At 43.5% G+C, this 13120-nt stretch overlaps 1 protein-coding gene and 1 non-coding gene across 2 annotated transcripts in view; one reads left to right on the forward strand and one right to left on the reverse strand.

Annotated features, from left to right (window-relative positions):
- The first annotated feature begins 2490 nt into the window (after positions 1-2490).
- B4GALNT2 (beta-1,4-N-acetyl-galactosaminyltransferase 2) overlaps positions 2491-13120 on the forward strand; it is a 59139-nt gene continuing 48509 nt past the window's right edge. The window contains 1 exon segment of the mRNA XM_057536188.1: positions 2491-2569. Coding sequence (XP_057392171.1) covers positions 2556-2569 — 14 coding nt within the window. The 5' untranslated portion in view covers positions 2491-2555.
- LOC114236982 (small nucleolar RNA SNORA3/SNORA45 family) lies at positions 8399-8526 on the reverse strand. Its single transcript, XR_003622813.1, has one exon. It is a non-coding gene; the product is annotated as a small nucleolar RNA SNORA3/SNORA45 family (small nucleolar RNA).

Here is a 13120-nt window from a genome sequence, read left to right on the forward strand (position 1 = left end):
ATGAAATTTAAAAAAATAAAAAATTTCAAAACTAGAAAGTAAAAAAAAGAAAAGAAATAGGGGACACCCAAAAGGCTTTTGTGCCCAGGAGGACCCCACAGGGTCCTTCTCGGTTCAACAATACTTCCGTGAGGCAAGAGTTGATCTGGCTGAATTAATCCAGTCCCACTTCCAAGTCACAAGAAGAGCTCCCCATATAGATAGAGCTGGGGGGGGGGGCGGTAGAGTGGAGTCTGCACTGGCCTTAGAGACACAACTCCTGGGTGCAAGTCCTAGCTCGAGGCTGGCCACAAAATTTGAACAAGTCATGAAATCTCTCACAGGCTGGGTCTTCACATCTGTGAAGCGGTTCACAGCTTTATTATGCGTTGAATTAAGGAGGACGATGTATGTGAAAGCCCTTGGTAAACGATGGGTTGTTTTTATTACATGTACGTGGCAAATAGTACAACGTACAATGCTTTGCTGATTAGTCTTGCCCAGGAAAGCATAGTATCCTTTTCACAGCTATTCCTAGAAAATAGTTACCTATAATAGCTACTTCAGAACTCTCTCCAGCAGGGTTTCTCTTTTCTGCTGGCTGCTGAGAAACTCTGAGCCGAATTTGGGACTCACCTGCAGCAAGGTTGTAGATCCCTCTGGTAGCAGATCTCTTTCCAGACTTATTTGGTTTGATTGATTGACTGTCATTTTTCTCTTTTATTTGCACGGCATTCTATTTTATGTCTCTGTCTTAAATTCCTTTTTGGGACACGGCAGGGTATAAGTAAGTGCGTACTATATACACATAGAAACACCAGTCATTTTGCAAGCATTTTAAATGCCTTTGTTTTATTTTTTAAAATAAATTTATTTATTTTATTTATTTATTTTTGGCTGTGTTGGGTCTTTGTTGCTGCACTGGGGCTTTCTCTAGTTGTGGCGATCTGGGGCTACTCTTCGTTGGGGTGCTCGGGCTTCTCATTGTGGTGGTTTCTCTTGTTGCGGAAAATGGGCTCTAGGCATGTGGGCTTCAGTAGTTGTGGCGTAAGGGCTTCGGTAGTTGTGGTGCATGGGCTCAGTAGTTATGGCTCGCAGACTCTAGAGCGCAGGCTCAGTAGCTGTGGCGCAGGGGCTCAGTTGCTCCGTGGCATGTGGGATCTTCCCGGACAAGGGCTCGAACCCGTGTCCCTTGCGTTGGCAGGCAGATTCTTAACCACGGTGCCACCTGGGAAGCCCAATGCCATTGTTTTGTCTAGTTTAAAACAAGGTTATGTTTGTGACTTAAGCTGGGTCATAGTAAAATACAGTACAATGGCACTTGAGATGAACCACAGGAAGCCGCCCAGCACCGCACCTGGCTTATGAAAAGGGTCCGGCAAATGCTAATTTCATGTGGAATTCACCAGACTCTTCCAGACACAGAGGCATTAAGTGGCTGTAAGGGGCTGTTATAGGGATTCAACCCACTACAGTTTTCCTCCCCGCGTCTTTTGCCGGAACCGTTCCGGTGGGGTGTGGGGTGGGGAGCGAGGTGGAGGCGGGGCAAAGACGGAACTCAAGTGTGAGCTGCGCGGGAGGCAGTGAGGCTCGCGGACAGGTGGATACCTGTCCTTCCCAGTTTCAATGGGAAGGAAAGCGAGAGGCCGTGATGGTAGGGAGGCTAGAGGTGGGCGCGGGGATTTTGTTGCTCCTTAAGGTGGAGCGGGAACTCCGTTTACTCACCGAGCGGGAGAAGTGGTCCCCGACCGAGGCTGGGAAGTTGGGAGAGAAGCGCGGGAGCGGGACTGCAGCCCTTGGGTAGGGTGCGCTACGCGTTCGAAGAGCGCTGCGAGGACGGGCTCCGAGAACCCAGGGCGGGTGATGCGGCCGGGAGAAGGGAAGCGCGGGTGCCGCGGGGTAAAACACCGGGTCCACGCGGTTCTCCGCAGAAAGGCCCCTTCTTTCACCTCAGACCACCAAGAAGGTGGCGTCTGGCCGGCGTGGGGGTTCCGCGTACAAGGGACAGAAACTGCTCCACTCGCCCGGGGCTTCCGAGTCACCCAGACTCACTTCGAATCCCAGCTCTTCCACCTACTAGCTGATCACCCCACTTCTCCTCAGCTTCCCCGTCCTAAAAGTGGGGCTAATAACAGCACTCGTCTCTTGGGGCTGTTGCGACGAATAAATGGTACAACGTAAATAAAGCGTTTAGCCCCCAAGCCCTTGCCTAGTATCTATCACAAGCAGGGGCTGTGGTCATTACTGTCACCTTTTCGGCAATTCCCTGGCGGTCCAGTGGTTAGGACTCAGGGCTTCCGCTGCAGGGGGCACTGGGTTCGATCCCTGGTCCGGGAACTAAGATCCTGCAAGGTACGGTCGTCCGCAAAAGACCACAGAGATGCTGGGACGGACTGGCGCCAAGCTGGGCGGAAGGCAAGACCCAGGAGGTGGGCGGGGGTTGGTGGTGACGTGGACGGGTCCGACCCAAGCTCTAGCGGCTTCCTCTACCCCGGGTTGGTTCCAAGGGCTGGACAATCGGCGGGGTGGCTGCCCGGCTCCACCACCTCGGAACGTGCTAGGCTGCGGGTTTCGGGATGACTTCGTGCGGGTGAGTGTCCCCGAAGCAGAGAAAAGTGGGAGGTCAGACTTGGCCAGCCGGACGCGCCGTCGGGGAGCGGCCAGGTGCGGGGGCCGCGGAAGCCAGGGCCGAGGGAGGGGACAGCCGGTCTCTAAATTAAGTCCAACCGGTCCCCTACGTAGGTGGGGCAGCGAGGAGACAGTACCTGGGGACGGTATTGAGAGCCCCTGCTCGTTATCTAGCGCTGCGCTCCAGGGAACACTGGTTTTCGAGGTGGAAAACTCGACGTGGAGGTTGCCTCTCGTGCTTGGAGTGCGTAGCGCGGTGGTGCCGAGCGTGGGGGGCGGCCTGGAACCCGGACTCCCTGACCAGGGCTGGACATGTGGGTCCCTGGCGATGTGGGTCCCCGGCGAGGGGACCGCGGGCTCTGGGCAGTCGGGAAACCGAGGCTGCTCCTTCTTACGCAGCTTCAGAAAACAGCCCGGGGTTTTGGAGTCAGGGATTTCGAAAAGTAGGTTTTCAGGTTCAGGCGACAGCCTCGAGGCAGAGTGAGCGTCTGTTTTGGGGGCTCCGGGCGCTAAAGCCTCTAAGGAATAGCATAATAATCACCGGGGGAAAAGTAGACTTGGAGGGCTCATTTAGTTTTTATAAACCAGGAAGAAGGATCAGAAATACATTTTGTGCCTTTTTATCCCCAAAGTTTTCTTTTTATTTTTCAAAACTAGGACGATCATTTAACACTAACAAGGAAGGTGTCTCCCGACAATGCAAAAACGTGTTGGTCAGATGATGTTTTATGAGCGTTAAAATGAAGCACACGTTGTACAGAGGCTGCGGCGGAGCGAGGGGAAGGAGGCAGCCCTTGTGTCGCCGAAAGTCCCTGGCTAAGGCTTTCATTCCAGCACCTTCCTCACTCCCTCACCCCACATTCCTTAATGAGTGATGAGGAGTCCTGGTGCCAGATTCGAAACTGGTGCCAATGAATTTAAAGCTGGCAAGTCCTCGGCAAACTTGACTTTCCTTTCACATATGGACAGCTGGAATCGTGAACAAAAGGTCTGGCTTTTAACTGAGGTTGTTGCTGTTTAATTTACATCTCTATGATCTTAAGGCGGCTGGCCTGTGTGACCTTGGGGAACTCACGTTTCTTCCTCCGAAGAAACTATTTATTCTAAACTTTTCTTTGCCTTTTTAGTTTTCTTTTTTATTAAAAAGTATCTGGCTTTGAAATAGGTATTTCTGATTTTTGTCCCTCTGAGATAGGCTAGTTGACTCCAACACACCCTACCAACCCAGGAAATGACCACTACAGTAGCATGCAGTAAACTCAGTAAATGTTAGGTTTTTTTTTTTTGCATATTAGTAAGTTTTATTTAAAACTAAAATGCCAGTGACTTAGGAAAAATGGAATTATTATTCCATTATAATGTTATTCATATTATTATTCAATCATTCATACTATGAATATCATTCATATATTATTCATATAATATTATTCATATTATTCATCTGGCAGGAATAATCTAGGTTTTCATGATTTTTATTCTTTGGTAATACCGCAGGACCTTCATCGGCAAATGCAGCATGTGGCATATGAGTCAGGGAAAATGAAGCAGCGTTATGTTGAGCAGGGTGTCTCCAAAAACAGTTTTCAGACTGATGGGAAATACAGACAAGAGGGCTGTTAGTTGGTAAATTCATTTCATTTCATTCAGTGTGGAGCACTTATTACGTATACGTCACGTATACGTTACGTATAGGTCCTGTTCTAGATTGTGCCACTAGTGCTCACCGAAGCACTCTTTGAAGGATTATGTCCATGCTATAGTTGTGGAAATGGAGAATGAAATGAAGTTTGCCCAAGGACCACAATGGAAGGAGCAGGTTGGAATCCAACTCCGTTTGAGGATAAAGGCAATATTTATTTGTGTGGGACATTTTATTCATAATATTTCATTCCACAAAAGTTTGATAATCCTACCACGTGTGAGGCATTATACTAGGTACTGGGAATACAACTGACGTGACCTCTTGGAGAAGTTATGACTCTAGCATATTTGACATCATCAGCTGATCATTTTTTAATACTCCCCTTCTCTATAGGACAGAATTATTTTCAGTAATAATATGTAATACCAATGACAATTACTGTTGTCTTGCTTTCTTTTCATTTGAAGACAGTTTTTAAAAACTACAATTTTTAAAAAATTTATTTATTTATTTTTGGCTGTGTTGGGTCTTCGTTTCTGTGCGAGGGCTTTACTTCAGTTGCGGCAAGCGGGGGCCACTCCTCATCGCGGTGCGCGGGCCTCTCACTGTCTCGGCCTCTCCCGTTGCGGAGCACAGGCTCCAGACGCGCAGGCTCAGTAGTTGTGGCTCACGGGCTTAGTTGCTCCGCGGCGTGTGGGATCTTCCCAGACCAGGGCTCGAACCCGTGTTCCCTGCATTGGCAGGCAGATTCTTAACCACTGCGCCACCAGGGAAGCCCTACAATTTTTAAAGATATGCAAACTGGGTAAAATATCTTATGTATGAATTAATCCATAAGTGGTAAATTCACACTTACCAAACAAAATATACTTGGCAGTTTGCACTGTTTTAAATTTTAAACACTAATGAAAAACTCAAAGTGGTCACACTAATGGCCGAATTGAAGTAACTGATGCTTGGTTTCATCTTTAAAATCACTGTGCGATTAGTGTTTATTTCACATCTATTGCGTAGATGGAGGAATGAGTAGTACCCCCTAGGTGAGAGACACAAACTGCTCCCTAAGCCAGCTTGAACAATTCTGAATGTTATATATTTACTCTGATTGCAAGTTTACTCTTGAAAGGAACCTATGTTGTTGAGCCAGGTAGTATGTTAAAATCTCACACCATGATTGTGGATGTGTCTATTTCTCCTTTTAATTCTTTCAGGATTTTGCTTTATGTATTTTGAGGCTATGTTATTAGAATAAAGAATTGTTATCTCTTCCTGTGAACTGAATATTTTATAACTTGAGGTATTTATCTGTGGTTTTGGCTTTTTGTCTTAAAAGTCTACTTCATTTGATTTTAATATAGAGATATCAACTTTATCTTCGTTACACTTGGTATATTTATCTTTCCTTTTACTCTCAGTGTTTCTATATCACTGTTTTAGATGTGTCTCTTGCAAACCGTGTATAATTGGGCTTCTTTTTTCCATCCAGCCTGATTACCTTATGTTCTTTTTTTTTTTTTTTTTTTTTTTTAATTTTATAGCTACTTTATTTATTTATTTATTTATTTTATTTATGGCTGCGTTGGGTCCTCGTTTCTGTGCGAGGGCTTTCTCTAGTTGCGGCGAGCGGGGGCCACTCTTCATCGCGGTGCGCGGGCCTCTCACTATCGTGGCCTCTCTCGTTGCGGAGCACAGGCTCCAGACGCGCAGGCTCAGTAATTGTGGCTCACGGGCCCAGCTGCTCCGCGGCATGTGGGATCTTCCCAGACCAGGGCTCGAACCCGTGTCCCCTGCATTGGCAGGCGGATTCTCAACCACTGCGCCACCAGGGAAGCCCTACCTTATGTTTTAATTGGAGCATTTAATCAATTTACATTTATGTAATTATTGATACAATTGGTTTAAATCTAACATCTCAGTGAGTGCTTTCTATTTGTTTTACCTGATCTATGTTCTTCTCTTTTCTTGCACTATTTTGTATTATTTTTTTTATTATCCCATTTTCCTATGAATATTATTTCTTATTTGTACTATTTCTATAGTAGTTACTCTATAGATTATAACATATTCTTGACCTATCAAAGTCTAAAATTACTTGGTATTTTTAATCTTCTTCCTAGACAATGCAAAGACCTTGGAACACTTTTAGTCTGTTCGCTGCCTTTCCTGATTTACATGTCATTACTTTACCCTTTTTTGGTTATATTGTGCTTTATGATTTTTTTTACTGTTTTGTTTAGGAACAAAACAGTATTATTTTATACAGTCAGTAGTCATCTAGACTTACCCACTTATTTGTCATTTTTATTTCTCTTCCTTCTTCCCTTATGATCTTCTTTCTGGAGTAATTTGCCTTTAATAGTTACTTTAGTGCAAGTGTACTGGTGACAGATTCCCTTAAATGTTGATTGTCTGAAAATGCCTTTATGGGCACCTTCATTTTTGAATAATTCTGATGGTATAGAAGATATTTCAGTGTCTCTGGCTTCCTGTATAATCTGCTGGAAAGTTAACTAGTAATCTCTTTTTTTTTTTTTTTTTGAATAGGGAGCTTTTTCTTTTTTTAAATGTTATTTATTTATTTTATTTATGGCTATGTTGGGTCTTCGTTTCTGTGCGGGGGCTTTCTCTAGTTGTGGCAAGCGGGGGCCACTCTTCATCGAGGTGCGTGGGCCTCTCACTATCGCGGCCTCTCTAGTTGCGGAGCACAGGCTCCAGATGCGCAGGCTCAGTAATTGTGGCTCACGGGCCCAGTTGCTCCGCGGCATGTGGGATCTTCCCAGACCAGGACTCGAACCCGTGTCCCCTGCATTGGCAGGCAGACTCCCAACCACTGCGCCACCAGGGAAGCCCAGTAATCTCTTTTAAAGGTAATCTTTTCTCTTCTGGCTGTTCTCCTTGTATTTTATTTATTTATTTATTGAAAAGCACTTGTTAACATTTAATTAATCTCCCACCATGTGGGTTCAAGCTACCAGGACACATGCCCCACCCACACCCTTAATCTCGGCTCTTCTGCTGAAGAATTTGGCCTTCACTTGACAGGCTGCTTTGGGAGCTTTCCCTTCCCCAGAACTCGGTAGTAGCCTGCTGGCAACACATCAGCTATAGGAGCCGCTCCAGTCTTGTTCTTGACGGCATTTACTCGTGTCTGCTCACTGACCGAGGTTCCACAATTTATCATGGTTGACAGCTGGGCAGAAGCTCTGGTTCTTCTTTAAGTGGTAATGCCTCATATCAACTTTCGCAAAGTATCCTCGGTGACTGGGGAGAGAAGGCAACCATTTTCATTACCCTCACTCCAATTAAAAAGCTATGTTTGGGGCTTCCCTGGTGGCGCAGTGGTTGAGAATCCGCCTGCCAATGCAGGGGACACGGGTTCGAGCCCTGGTCTGGGAAGTTCCCACATGCCGAGGAGCAACTGGGCCCGTGAGCCACAACTACTGAGCCTGCGCGTCTGGAGCCTGTGCTCCACAACAAGAGAGGCCGCGATAGTGAGAGGCCCGCGCACCGCAATGGAGAGTGGTCCCTGCTCGCCGCAACTAGAGAAAGCCCTCGCACAGAAATGAAGACCCTACACAGCCAAAAATAAATTAAAAAAAAAAAAAAAAAGCTATGTTTATCATCTTCACAGTCCGTCTCCCCCCATTACAGTGTAAAAGTTGTTCACTCGTGCAGAAGAGTGACATAGCAGGTACACCACTTGTTGAATAAAACAAATCTTTAAAAAGCCACCAGGGATTTCCCTGGTGGTCCAGTGGGTAAGACTCCGCGTTCCCAATGCAGGGGGCTCGGGTTTGATCCCGGGTCGGGGAACTAGATCCCACATGCATGCCACAACTAAGAAGTCCGCAAGCCACAACTAAAGATCCCATGTGCCGCGTCTAAGACCCGGTGCAGCCAAAATAAATAAACAAAATAAAATAAATAAAAAATAAAAATAAAATGTAAAAAAAAAAAAGCCACCAAAGACTATCAGGTGGGAAAGACTAGCCTTTTCATGGAACCAGAATAAGTCACTGAGAAAGTCAGGCCAAGACTAGAATTTAGGTCACTTGACAGCTTCTACACACTCCTGTAACAGAGGTCTCCTAAACATTCCCCTAATTTGTGGGCATAAGTGGATCTAACAGTTGTGTAAGTCAATCTGATACGTGTCACTAGCCTGGTGACTGACTATGCCATGAGGGCCACAGCCAGTGAGTAAAGTCAGCAGTTACTCTTGGAGGACTCTAGCACATTAAGGCAATAGCTGATATCCAAGTGCGACTAGCCTCGATTCTCCTTGTATTTTAATTTTGACTACTGATGTAATGTTCTTTGGTGTGTGTTTATTTTTAAATTTTCTTCCTTGTGGCTTAAATAGAATTTCTTGAAATCTCCTTCATTAATTTGGAAAGTTTTCAATCATTTTTTTTCTTCAAGTATTACTCTGCCCCATTCTCTCTCCTCTAATACTCCAATATTCACTGTATCCTCTGTGTCCTTAATTTTTTTCAGTAATTTGAGATCTTTTGTTCCTCTGTCATTCATTTTGGCAGTTATCTTCTTATTTTATTTTATTTTTTTATTGAAGTATAGTTGATTTACAATGTTTCAGGTGTACAGCAAAGTGATTCAGTTATACATATACATATATATATCTATTCTTTTTCAGTTTCTTTTCCATAATAGGTTATTACAAGACACTGAATATATTTCCTTGTGCTATACAGTAGGTCCTTGTTATTTATCTGCTTTATATGTAGCAGTGTATATCTGTTAATCTCAAATTCCTAATTTTTTCCTCCTGCCCCTCCGCCCGCCTTGGCAGTTATAGTCTGACTTATCTTCCAGTCTTGTCTAATTGTCTGTTAAATTAACTTTTCAATAGTGTTATTTTATTTTGTATTTCTAAAATTTCTGTCTGTTTCTTTTTGTATTCTCCAATTTTGTGTTAAAATTCTCAGTAATTAATTTATAGTTCTTTAATACTAAGTCTATTTACTTTACAATATATGTCTGATAACTCCAGTATCTGAAGCCCTGTGTATTTATTGCCTTATTTTCCTCTTTTTAAAAATGCTATCTCCACATGTGCCAAGCAATGTCTTTACAAAATAGTTTGTGAAAATAATCTGAGACCTAGGATAACTTCTGCCAGAGATGATTTATGTTTAGTTCTGCTAGGCACTGGGTTCACTAGCAATGCGGGATTGCCTCAATCCAACTTCAAGAGATGACGGGAAGCCTTGTGGCCATGCCTGGGAATTCCTATCTGATTCTGGTTCACTCCTCCGAGGTGTAAGCCATTGGAGTTCCAATGCAAAGCAAAGGAGATTCATCAGGAACCCCCCTGCCCATCTCCATTCACGGTGGATCTTGGACTCTAACGTTTATTCCCTTAACCCCAAGGGGCTGAGATAACACGCTCAACCTGTGAGCCGCTCACTTAGGAATCAGCAAACACATCCAGAGGAAAAAGTAGCCTCCATCCTTAGCCTCTGTTATCTCTTGAATCCAGTCCCAGTAATTCTTCACTGTCTTGGTAGCCATCTGATCCTTTCAGGCAGATTTGTTGTTGCTGTTGTTCAGCTTTTCTAGTTGTCATCAGTGAGAAAGTTGGTCTGAATTGCCCAGTCCATTGTTATTGGAGGCAGAAGTCTCTTTTGCCTCTAAGGCTCTTAGTCTAGCCAGTAGAGGAGGCAGGAGCTCCGTCAGAATGTTTTTCTGACTTTCTACCAATCACAGTAGAGGATGGGGTATAGCCAATTCTAATTTAGTCCAAGGAAAAAAAGATGATGTTATTTGTGTTCTTAATACAGTGAAGCAATTCATAGGTATTATATAATTACATAATAACTCATAGTTATTATGTAAATAATTTGACTAAGTTTCTGTTACTTGCAACCAAAAATTCCTGACTAAAATATTTAAAAGTAGTGTGTATATATCACCTTTGCCCACAATTTCACCAAACCTTTTTGGTTATTTATTTATTTTTTAAATTAATTAATTAATATATTTATTTATTTGGCTACGTTGGGTCTTCGTTGCTGCGCATGGGCTTTCTCTAGTTACAGCAAGCGGGGGCTGCTCTTCGTTGTGGTGCGTGGGCTTCTCATTGCGGTGGCTTCTCTTGTTGCGGAGCACGGGCTCTAGGCACACGGGCTTCAGTAGTCGTGGCACGTGGGCTCAGTAGTTGTGGCTCACGGGCTCTAGAGCGCAGGCTCAATAGTTGTGGCGCTCCGGCTTAGTTGCTCTGCAGCATGTGGGATCTTCCCTGACCAGGGCTCGAACCAGTGTCCCCTGCATTGGCAGGCGGATTCTTAACCACTGTGCCACCAGGGAAGTTCCACCCTTTTTGGTTATTAACTTAATAGGCATAAAATGCTACTTCAGTGTTATTTTCAATATCAATCTTTTTAACTTACAGGTGAGAACAAATATTTTCCTGTGTGTTCACCTACTAAATGTACTTATTCTTTGGCCAGTCATTTCTTCATATTCTGTGCCCATTTATTACTTGGTGTCTTGGTGGTTTTCTCATAGGTGAATTAAGATTAAACCTTTGCTCTCATATTTGTTAGGAACCATTTCAGTAGTCCAATACTACCATATTGATTTCAGGTGTTTTTTCACTGCGCAGACATTTTTAAAAGTTCTGATGCATCTTTAAATATTTAAATCTTTCTCTTTGTAGATGTTTCTATGCTGTCAAAGTGTCATGGTTCACAAAGGGATTCTTGTAATAAAGCACACAGAATCATGAGACTACTTTTTTAGGCAAAAGGAAAATCTTGACTAATCGGTTTCCACTGTCTGCAGAGACAGCTTAACATCAGACCCTACTTGCTAGGGTACAAGAGTGCTTTGGGGCAATGAGGATCACCACCTTTGACTCAGGACTCAGGCTGCCTCTCTAGTTTCTGCCTGGCCCCAAAGCTCTCTGTACTTGGACTAGGAGAACCACTTGGCAGGGTTAACAGCTTCACCTGGCTTGAAGTGACAAGTTGCCATCAGCTGATACACATGACAAGCTCATTTCCTTATTTCTCACTGACTTTATAAATTGGATTTTGGCCCTTTTTCGAATGTTTCTCAAATATGGTCCAACCAGAATAGCAGACCCATACAATTATAACTTTAATATCCCCACGTAAGCACATAAACAGTGTGACTTTAACAGTATAGAACATTTGTAGTTGTCTGTTAAAAATTAGGCTGTTGAACATTTTGTTAGGAATCTCCTACCGAACAATTCCTATTAATGACTGCATCACAAAATGCTGTCCCTAGCTGGAGCCAGCTTTGGTAAATCAAAACTCCAAGCTGAGACGGGTCTGATCAGATGGTTGAACTTAACTAAGAGGAAGTAAAGGCCTTTTTTCTGCAGGCATGTCTATAACTTGAATAGTTTAAATATGTCTATCTTGTTCTGAATGCCGTTTTAGAAAATTCAGATGTTACAGAAATATATAACAAAATAGTGAAAATTCCACATAAAATTCCACTCAAGTATTTCTGGACTTTGTTTGTTTTTAATATTTATTTGGCTGCGTCAGGTCTTAGCTGCGGCACACGATATCTTTTGTTGTGGCACGTGGGCTTCTCTCTAGTTGTGGTGCTTGGGCTCTAGAGTGCTCGGGCTCAGTAGATGCGGCACGGCAAGCTCTCTAGTTGCTGCGCAGAGGCTTAGTCGCAGTGTGTGGGCTTAGTTGCCCCTTGGCATCTTAGTTCCCCGACCAGGAATCAAACCTGCTTCCCCTGCATTGGAAGGCGGATTCTTAACCACTGGACCACCAGGGAAGTCCTATGTATTTCTGGACTTTGGTTTATTCCATTTACCTATTTGCTTATTCTTGAATCAATAACATGCTTTTAGTTACCTCTAGCTTTAGAATAATTTTATTCTCTAGTAGTATGGCTCTCCTTATGTATAATATTTTCCTTGCTATTCTCATGTGTTAACTTGCAGTTAGAGTCATTTTGACAAATGAAAAAAAAATTTTGTTGTGGGTTCATTTATGTAGTTATTGTATTGAATTTATACATTAATATAGGGTGAAGTTCCATTTTCACAATGTGGAATTATTCTAGTCAAGAATAAGAAATTTATCTCTATTTATTTGTACTTCCCTAATATACTGGTTTTTCTTAATTCTTTTATTTATTTATTTATTTATTTATTTATTTATTTATTTATTTATTTATTTATTTTTGGCTGCGTTGGGTCTTCATTGCTGTGCGCGGGCTTTCTCTAGTTGCACAGAGTAGGGGCCACTCTTCATTGTGGTGCCCGGGCTTGTCATTGCAGTGGCTTCTATTGTTGCGGAGCATGGGCTCTAGGCGTGGGCTTCAGTAGTTGCAGCAAGTGGGCTCGGTAGTTGCAGCGTGTGGGCTCAGTAGTTGTGGCTCACAGGCTTAGTTGCTCCCCAGCGTGTGGGATCTTCCTGGACCAGGGATCGAATCCGTGTCCCCTGCATTGGCAGGTGGGTTCTTAACCACTGCGCCACCAGGGAAATCCCTTTCATTACGTTTTGACTCAAGGTTGCTGGCTTATAGAAAACTGGGTAATGTAGTGTTTAAAAGCGTGGTCTGGTTTTGAATCCTGCATCTAACACCAACCAACTGTGCAAGTTGCTTTCGCCCTCAGCTAATTCATCTGTTAGTTGGGTGGAGTAATGGAACGTCTTTATTATGTTGTTGTGAGAATTAAATGAGATGATACACACAAAGCTCTTGGCAGAGGGGTAAAACAGTACACGGTCATTAGATCATAACTATAATTATTATTATTTTTAAAATATTTATTTTGTAACTAGCTACCCTACTAAAATCTCAGTTTCTAATAGTTTCCCATTTAAAACATTTTAGTTTTTCCAAATATGCATT

This window comes from Balaenoptera acutorostrata, chromosome 20, assembly GCF_949987535.1.
Source record: "Balaenoptera acutorostrata chromosome 20, mBalAcu1.1, whole genome shotgun sequence".
NCBI lineage: Eukaryota > Metazoa > Chordata > Mammalia > Artiodactyla > Balaenopteridae > Balaenoptera > Balaenoptera acutorostrata.